The 10,475-nt window shown below is 35.2% G+C and overlaps 1 protein-coding gene across 1 annotated transcript; it reads right to left on the bottom strand.

The window, feature by feature from the left end:
- Positions 1-6,955: 6,955 nt before the first annotated feature.
- On the bottom strand, positions 6,956-9,913 carry LOC129745554 (zinc finger protein 271-like). Its single transcript, XM_055738685.1, has 4 exons — positions 9,759-9,913; positions 9,406-9,689; positions 8,477-9,348; positions 6,956-8,405 (listed from the first exon to the last, which is right to left on the bottom strand). Exons 2-4 carry the CDS (start codon positions 9,649-9,651, stop codon positions 7,418-7,420), a joined length of 2,106 nt encoding a protein of 701 aa, XP_055594660.1. The 5' UTR covers positions 9,652-9,689; positions 9,759-9,913; the 3' UTR covers positions 6,956-7,417.
- Positions 9,914-10,475: the final 562 nt, after the last annotated feature.

Raw genomic sequence — 10,475 nt, 5'->3', positions numbered from 1 at the left:
TTGATTGTCTACCTACATGGTTCAGTCATAACTTTTAGTTCAAATTGTTTAACTATCATTTGGTACCGTCAACTGGGGCATCATGCAACACTTTTCAACTTCAATGGCTTATAAAAACTTAATATCCACAGATAATCACACCACATCTAGGTTTTAAGGTTGACATCAAAAGTTTAAAGGTTTATGGGACATAAAATTGACGTTATCTGAAAAATTATTGGTCACCAATTCACCAGAACACAGAATTTTAAGGAATATTCACAGATTTCACAGATTTTTTTCAATTCTGTACGTGTTTTCAAATTTTCAATTAAGATGTCAATATAAATTTTAGATTTATATGTTTAGATTGGAATAATATGATACGATTAGTAAGGTTAATTGATTTTAATCCAGTAAAATGTAAAAAAGACGGCGTCACAGAAAACCATCACCGAATTTTTAGGTAAAATCACAGAAACTCAGATTTTTTTTTCGCCAAAACACAGAATTTTTTTTCGGCAACCTTGGATGTGGCATGGAATTCACCTTGGTAAGCGATGTCGCCACGGTAAACCACCTGAGCTCCTGGAAGTTTCCTAATGAAACTCTTATTATGTGTCAAGATGCAAAGCAAATTAGATGCAATGCAATGGTTCGCATAAACAATTTATAAATCAAAGTTTTGAAATTTTTTGAACTTTTTATATTTGCGTTTTTTATCATTTCAACTGGTTCTCCTCTAGTTATGTATATAGTTTTTTCGAATTATGAATATTCATTGTCAACTATAAATTAAGTTTATTGTTGTGCTTTATATATCAGGCCATTTTTTCACTGAATGCCATTTCAATGATAAATTCCAAGCATGGAATCATATTTCCCAGCTTTGAAAATGCCAGTAAACGATTGAGACAATAATAGCTGAAAAAATTAATGACAACTTAAAAATTTGAAATAATAGCGTTATTGTACAATTAAGCCTAAAAAATGAGCTTTATTCTTCGGAACGGACTCACCAAAGCAGAATTTTAAGATTTAAGTGCGGCACGCATTGCACCGCGTGTGTGAAAGTTAGATTTCCATGTCATAATTCATTCATTTAGCGGAAGTTGGAAGTCGAAAGCACTAAAGCAAAAGAATACTAGTACATTTCTTGAATGCGTTATGAACACGACCTAACACCTGTTGGAACCGAATAATATTCCTCCATATTCTTAGAGCAAGTTCACTGGTGTTGGGAAAAAGTGGTAGAAATTTTGACATTTTGAAAATTTTACCATGCAAAAATGTTTTCAAGATCTTTGGGCGTTGTTTTTTTACAGCACTGTTTCTATTTTAGCCGTTTGTGATAGAATTGCTATTTGTGCATCACAGCATGCGAAACTACAACACACGTGTTGTTAAAAAAATTGAAGGCCACAGATCTTGAAAGTGCTTTTGCATGGCAAAATTTTCAAAAGGTGCTAAAAAAAATGTGGCAAAATTTCTACCACTTTTTCCCAACATCAGTGAACTTGCTCTCATTATGTACAGATAAAATTATATAAAAAATCTTGAGAGAATTTCGTGAAACGTGTTTTTGAATACAATCGTTTCAATCGCAGCAATCGTTAAAATCCATCTAAAATTCAATTTCTGAGGGATTTTTCGAAAGCCTGTTGTTCACCTTTTGATCACATAAGGCTTTTGCACAGTGCATTAGTATTAGTAAGCCGTTGGGCAAACAAATGTGACAGCCCCATGTGAAATGAAAGAAAGATATTTTTTGAAGAATTTATGAAAACTATTGAAAAGTTTCTTATGTACGATACATTTTTCAATAGCTAGAACATTTTTTGACTTGTTAGTGCTGTTTTTTCTAATTTTGGGTGAGGTTCTTAAACGAAAATGAAGACTTTATACAGGATACGAACGTTTTTGGTGGAAGCAGGACAAATATTGCTCAAGTTTCTTAATCAGTTTCGTGACGAAAACTCTTAATTTCATCTTCCTGGTTCTAAATTTTATATGATAAACCCCAATACGTGAGCAAGGGATCTGGGGGAACCGTTTAATGTATGTATGTAGATAATCCACCATGGGTGCACGGATTCACCGCAGTTTCGCCAACGTATGCGCTAAATTGCATTCCTTAGATTATAAGTTCGGCCAATCTTCAATGCAAATTAGCACATACCCGACAGCATGGCTTCGTGTGAACTGTCATGTAATGAATGAATTTCGTGTATGTGTATGTCTTATTTGTAGAACGAGCAAACAGTTTCGCAACCGTATAAAATTCATAACATTCTCAGTGTTATGAATCTTCGACAGGTATTCCGCATGCGTGTAGATACCTGCCCAGCTGGCAACTGATTGAACGTTCTTATATCATATAATCAATAAATGAAATAGTGATACAACAGAATAACCTCACCTTTATACCCAACTTACCTCAAGACACACTAAGCTTACCTTTAGCTGTAACTGACCTTAATCAGTATCATAGCCATATTTATTTCCATCTGATCTAAAATAAACAATTTTTGAAGTATTAAAAAATTGCGAAGCAATATATTTGAAACAAAATATCGACAATGATAGATTCATTTTAAGTACAAAAACTAAGAACAGTAAACATGACCACGTCCTACTAATAATAATTCAAGGAAATTGTATTGTTAAAATAAATGAATAAAAAAGTTGTTATAATAAATGTTTACATTATGTTGGCGATGTACATGCTGTAGGAAATAAACAATTAAATTTAATGGAATTCAGACGTTAATTGCGATATAAATAAATAGTAAACAGTGAGATTCGAGGAAAGCGAATCTGCACAATTTTTAAGTACACTAATAACTGAAACTGTAAATTGCATGGATATCTGAAAATAAAAGAATCCGGTGCTGAGGTGAAAATTTCAGGCAATGTTCAAGTCGATAGCTGGAATCAACCGGTATAAAGATTTATCATAATAAAGTGTTATAATACCATATAAAAATTAAATCCTAATTTGAGAACATCTGGAAAAAGCTTTGTAATTTCCTGAACATAAGTCTAACATCAGTTAGATTAATTAAAAAAGGTGATATTGAACATGAGTAACCTGATGCTAAAAACATGAATATTTTAATTACGGGTATTAGAAAAAGTAGAGAATTGAAACCAAAAGGCCTGTAAAATATCAAAAAAAAATTTATAGACAGTTTGAAATACTTATTTATAAATTTATTTCATGACTCTTATTAAGAGAAAAGTGAAAAAGTATTTTCCTATGAGATCATACTGAATATATTCTGAAAAATAGTTTATCTGTTTTTTTCATTAAGTTCAAACATAGTAAAATACTGATTGGAATATCATGTCAATCAATGAAATGAAAAATGATCCAATAGCCCTCTTATCTGAAAAATCAATTTTGGTTTTTCTAAACGGAAAACTGATAAAAATAATGAAATCTTAACAGATATTTAAAACTGAAATTTGAAACTATTTAATGCGTTTATATGTTCATCGTGAGACGGAATACTATGGAAATAAAATAAAATAAATAAAATGAGTGCATGTATAAAGTTGAATATTATTAATACAGAACATATCGATACGATTTAAATAATTTCAGTGTAAAGCTGGATATCTGTGCCGGTGTCTTCTGTTTTTTTATCCAAGAATTGCTGAAAGAAGTTTACATAATAATGACTGTAAATATTGAAACACTTATTGCGCATGGCTGTTAATAGAGGAAAATTTGTTATAAATGATACAGTGATAAAAAGGGGAAAACACAAGCAAGATTATTATGTTTTTCTGCTCTATTTTTAATACATGTTTGGGTGTTTTCGATTTCAGGAGTCTTCTGCTAAATATCTGGCCTTCATACAAAATTAAAATGAGTAATAAAACATCAAAAATTTATACTTAGCTGATTATTCCATCTCCATACGCTAAGTTCGTCTAACGTATATGTCATTCATAAGAACATCACTCTGTCAAACAAAGTAGGCTATTCATCAACATTTATCGAGCACTTTCTGCGCAGCATTCTAGCAGCTGCTCGAATAATGGTCTACTTTTATGATTCATTCCTCACTCTCGACTTTCGAAGCAAGATTAAGGCGGAGCCCATTTCCAAAATAAATATCGTCATAAAAACATTCTATCATTTTCCTTCAACGAAAACCTGCACACAACCTATGCCAGCACTCAACCCGGTTTCTTCTCGACACGGTTCTCCCAAAGGTTGCAAACTCGGGCCGCAAACAAAAACAGTCGCACAACCCTTTTCTCAGCATCACACCAACAACGTAGACGCCATATTTTATTTGCATTCACTTTCCCCCTTTTCTTTTATAATTCAATGCTTTCCTTATATGTTCAACACTTTTATTTTCACTTAAGAAATACAGCTCAGTTTGTTCTAATTTCCAACTCCAAGCACAATTTCCTGCGGACACCGATCTTTCATCGGTTTTCGAAAATCCACGACCGAAACAGCAAAACGAACCAACTCCGACGAAAGCCCGACGCGAACTCCGGATCTGGGGGAACCGTTTAATGTGCTTTAAAATGATGGTTGGCTTGTTTTTCATTTTTGTTTTGCTTGGTCCCGCACTGATATCCAATACAATATCACAGAATCGTTTCCACTTGTTAACAAATGATCCGAAATATACTTTATAAATATTTTCAGATAAATTGAGCATTCATTTATGGGAAAACCAACATTTTGATGGAATTTTGCTTTTTTCGCATATAAAAACCTCTAATGTGTGCCCAACAGACCTCTTGTATGTGTGTGCAGCAAAAGCCCTGTAAGATAAAATCGAATACACTAATTTTTTTTTTATCCAAAATTCACTCACATGTATGAAGGTCACTAATCTGGGAAAAAAAATTCAAACCAATGGTACAGAATCCGAACTTTCTTAAAAAACTGTTTCATTTTTTTTATTATGTTAACAATTAATGAAGAGAAACTTTTTAACTTTCAAACCCCAACGATTCGCTTATGAATTCTTATCTTTGTTACATTTCTTTGAATACCAATTACATTATGTTACGTGAATCAAATATTAGTATGGATGAACTCACCGAATAACAAGACAATGCCTCAAGTCTCCGAATTGATAAAGGAATTTTCTGCCAGGCTCTTGTCTCTAGTTTTGTGGTAGCGCTAAGTTTCGAAATATTCCATCCAGTTTTAGGAACAGTGTCACTATTAACGACAACTTTTACAAGCTATTGGACCAATAGTAGACAAATTCCACAATTTTCAATCAAAATCACTGCTCAAATATTGAAAAATAAAATTTCAGCGACGGGACGAAAAAACGCTTTCGTTGCCTACTATTCATGGCCTACCAGTCCCGAATTGAACGTTTACGACAATTCAGGGATTTATTTTACGTACTAGAAAGAAAAATAACGAAACTTTTTTTTTGGGATTTTAAACCAATTGGTTTATTCATCCCCACAAAATAACGAAACTCAATTCCCATTACAGGATGCTCTCCTACATTAAATACTTGATTGCGCTCAGCAAATTTAAATCTTATAAATAAATTTTTATTATCTGGTTAACTATAGGGCTCTGAACAGTTCATTATTGAGCTGAACAACTAATTTAGTGTAATACCTAATGTAATATAAATGTAATGATGAATTGATACAAATAAAGACATATTAAAAAAAAAACGAAACTCTATTTTGATGATATTTTTGTTAAAAACTCAACCGGTTTAGAGAACACACCGTGCGGTAGAACGCTGAACTACCGGAAGCGTGGTCAGAAATAGAATAATGATAATACAGAATATAATGATTGTTACATCAAATGTTTAGCAGCATGTTCAACGATTTTTTGTAAACTAGAAGCGAACAAAATAAATATTATTAATATTTTGCGTCTAAATGGTATGCACCCAGAGAAAGAGTTAGGGGTTTCAAAAATTCATATCTTCCAAATAATACCAAACTTAACTCATCAGTAATTTTTTTTGTCAAAATTTTTAAAGATTTCAACTATTTTAAAGTAACTCTATGTTCATAATGGGATGAACCATGCTGCTCCCGAGAAGCTTCTTCACAAGCTCGTAAGACGCGCAAAAAAAATTGATCGTTACTTACATTGCGTCAAGATTGCTTCTTCATGATATGCCATCAAAACACTCCCTGTAGCTTTCTGTGAACGTGGCGTAGATGTTTATGTAGAACATGTTGCATTCGTTTGAGGACAAGATAAACTCCTGAAATCTACGTTCCATTTTCTTAGAACTCAGTTAGAAACAACCTGTTAAAGAATTTTAAACTCACTTCCTTATTGGTTTTTGTATCGAATACCGGTTACCAAAAATCAAGAGTATGAAATTTATCACAAACCGGTCAAAGATTATTAGTTGTTTCACGCTTGTATATCATAAATAACTTAGTCACATGCACACATTAGTCAGCGAAGACGACGTCACAGCACAGCTCGGAATCTTTCTCAGAACTTCTTCGGCGATTTACTCTTTCGAGTCAAAATGTCAAGGTTTGTGATTTAAGAGGCTTCTTCTTCAGCCGAAAGACTACGACGCCGACTACGGAAAGTCAACCTTTACGTTAAGAGCACGTTTTGGTGTAGTGATTATCGCATATTAGAAGCTGCCATAGACGAGTTGCTTTTCGTTGCTCTTTGTTGTGGGACCTAGGAAAGCAAATATCTATCACTTTTATTTTTTAAATTTTCGACTTCTAAATTTCATTTTAGAAAAAAGACATAGATATTTTTTTTTTCTTAGATGACACTACATGTCAATTATTTTGAAATCAATGTTTTTTGAATTTCATAATTTTCCAAAGAATGGCAAGTTGTCCAATTCTCGTTACCTTTACATTTAAGATAATTTATAAGTAAATTTGAGCACAGGAAGTACAACAAGAATAAACCTTTTTAAAACAAAGTTTTTCTCTAAAATATTTGAAAATGGAAATAATAAAACGAAATTTACTGCAGATGATTTAGATTTATTAGAAAGACAAGTGTAAAAAAGTAATACAACATTAACCTTACGAGAAACTAAATTATTTACCGATTCTCCAAATCACAAAGAGTAGGTCAATAAATACATTTGTTTAAGGAAACTAACTTACTCGGTAAAAATCTTTTACAAGGAACGAAGTTTTCGAAAAAGTAAGGGGAGTATCCAATAAATTAAGATTTTAAAGCTAAATTATAAAAATATAGATAAAAAGGTTTTTTTACCGAAACCTAAATGGGTTCATAGCAGATCCAAGAGAGGTTGATTGTGCCAATGTCCACGCCCTATCCTTTTTGTCTGTGGCATGGGGTTATCGTATACCGAATTTTGAAACGCTGCTAAAGCCCCGGCTAAGAGATTTTACTTTTGATTATTACCACAGAAATTATTGGAATTGCCGAATGTGTTTTGGGTGTGATGTTTGCTGCCTTTACTCATAGCAAAACAGAATCGCCGGTGTGACCCAGCGTTCCTCCTCCTGTTCCACCACCGCTTGCTCCATACGCCGACAGCATCTGCTCCAACATGAGCTGCTCGTGGCCAGGGGTCACAGCAGAAGCACCTTGATCTATCATAATGATCACATCGGACGGCAGAATCGATGAAGGTGGCGCAGGTTGCTGCTGCTGTTGGAACAACTGACGGTGCTGATCTTCCCGGATTATCGATGCTATGGAATGAATTTTGCGATGCGTATCCAGCGCTTCCTTCCGTAGGAACTGAGCATCGCAGTCGGTGCAACTGAACAGTTTATCAACGCGGTGGACGCGCTCGTGGCGCAAAAGTTTGTCTTTACGCGAGAACCGCTTTGAGCACTGCTTGCACTCGAACGGTTTGTGGTTCGAGTGTACGGCAATCAAATGTCGATCGAGTTCTCGCTTGCGGATGAACTTTTTGTCACAGGTGTGACACCGATAGTTCCGAGCGTCCGAATGAATCAGCTGATGGGTGTGGAGAGTATTTTTTGAGAGAAATTTCTTGGGACATTTTTGACAGGAATAGAGCTTTGTTTGCAGCGATGATGAACCACCAGCTGGAGTTGATTGTTGAAGCGTTACATTGGAAAAGTTAGACACGGCCGATATCGGTGCTGCGTTCGGAATACCTGGGTCTTCTTCCGCCGCAATCGGTTCAATCTCCTGGTAAGGGTTCAGGGAAATAACCATATTTTCTCCGTCGTACTCAGGCCAAGCTCCTTTTGAACCGATTAGAAGGCTATCAGTAGTGTGTGCGATATTTTGCGGATCCAACTGTCGCTGGAGCTGCTGCTTTAGTTGAGCTTTGGCAAAACATGTGCGCTGATGGCTGAGAAGTTTGTCCTTCCTAGCGTATGTGTTGTTACATTTGCTGCATGAGAACTGTTTACCTAAGGACATATGAATGTTTTGGTGCCGCAAAAGGTCAGCTTTGTTGGCGAATGATCTAAAACATAAAATAATAAAACCATAGCTTATACAGAGAATACAATAGAAGGAATACATTGCTACACTCACCTAGGGCAAGTACTGCATATGTGCGGTTTGAATCCGGAATGAATCCTCAAATGCTTGGTTAAGTTTGTGTTTCTGGAAAAGCTTTTGCCGCACTCTTCACACGCAAACGGTCGCACTCCACTATGTACAAATGTGTGCTTCTTGAGATCCGACCTCCGGTGGAAGCCTTTGTTGCATTGAATACAAATGTAGGGCCGATCGATGCCGTGAATGCTCCGGATGTGTGATATCAACGAGCCTCGATTTACCGTCTTGAACTCGCAAAACGGACACCCAAACGGGGCGAGTATGTCGTGATCTTGCGTTTCATGAACGTAACAAGCGCTCGACAGGGCAAAGGCCACGTCACAGTACTTGCACATGTGGACTATTTTCTTCATTGGCCTATTCTCTTCCTCTGGAACATCTTCCGAAGAATCGTTTGTGTTTTCCATTTTCATATCTTCCGTGGTAATTTCGTCCATCACGAGCCGATCTTCAGGATCATCTTCGTCAGAAAATGCTTCCGGTACACTTTGGTTGGAACTCTCGTAATCTTTCATCGGATCAATTACGATTGTTTCCGGCAACTCTTCTTCGTCCTCCGGTCCAATATCATCCTGAGGGTCATCTTCTTGTTCCTCCCCCTCAAGCGGAACATCTTCAGGATCCTGTGACTTTTCATCTACAGTGCTTTCTTCTGTTTTTCTGTAAGACATTTCCGAGGTGGCTTCCAAAGATAGTATTGACATTTCTTGCGAGTTCCCACTGAATATCAACTGTCTCAATCTTCTATCATTTTGAATGCAATTCTCGCGGAATTCTGTACAGCTTTCGGTCTGAAGAAGACATTGACCACAAATTTGGGTTGGCAGAAGGTCGTTTTCATTAATCTAAAAAGGCAAAACTTTGTCGTACATTCGAAAATATAACCACAAAACACATCTTACCGCAACCTCGAAGAACCGATGGATCCTGGCATTTAGTGGCTCCCTGCCCTCGACTGCTAGTTCCGCATTAAAGACGCTAATAAGCTGACCATCTCCCCGGATCAAGCAAAGTCGACAGAAATCCATATCGAGGAAGGTGGCCGTCGATTCGTCCAACGGTAGCAAGTGGCCATTCTGCTGCTGGACCTGGATCACTTCCATCAGTAATCCAGGTCCGCCACTCACCGTTTCAACGGCGAAAGCCATAACAAGCTGTAACGTACAGTCGGTTCTGAACTTTGAAGCTACGGACGGATATAAACAAAACAATCACTTGACAAAAATCTAATCGGTGGAACATCTCTGATACTTACCTTTTGTTGTTTTTATCAATCAAACATGAATATTACTGTGTCGTTAAGTAGTAAAACCATCCTAAGCCATGATTAAAAATTAAAATAACTTTAGAAAATCTGGATAAATTAAAAAATTGTAGAACGCTATATACTTTTGAAATCTTGGATCTTTTTTGTTGTTGATGTTTGTATTCGACTACACTGAAATAAGTTTGTCGTTTGGTTTTAAATGCAAAACATTGCGCACGCGTTTGAAACCCACTACAGAAAATTTTGGGGTGGCATGAAGAAGTAGGGTTAAAATCGAATAAGCCTCGCTGATAAAACTAAGCAAAATAGATAACAATGACAAAAATGACAAAAATGACAAAAATGACAAAAATGAAAAAAATGACAAAAATGACAAAAATGACAAAATTGAAAAAAATGACAAAAATGACAAAAATGACAAAAATGACAAAAATGACAAAAATGACAAAAATGACAAAAATGACAAAAATGACAAAAATGACAAAAATGACAAAAATGACAAAAATGACAAAAATGACAAAAATGACAAAAATGACAAAAATGACAAAAATGACAAAAATGACAAAAATGACAAAAATGACAAAAATGACAAAAATGACAAAAATGACAAAAATGACAAAAATGACAAAAATGACAAAAATGACAAAAATGACAAAAATGACAAAAATGACAAAAATGACAAAAATAACAAAAATGACAAAAATG

This window comes from Uranotaenia lowii, chromosome 2 (assembly GCF_029784155.1).
Source record: "Uranotaenia lowii strain MFRU-FL chromosome 2, ASM2978415v1, whole genome shotgun sequence".
NCBI lineage: Eukaryota > Metazoa > Arthropoda > Insecta > Diptera > Culicidae > Uranotaenia > Uranotaenia lowii.
The sequence above is the reverse complement of the archived record's forward strand: the minus strand, read 5'-3'. Positions and strand labels throughout refer to the sequence as shown.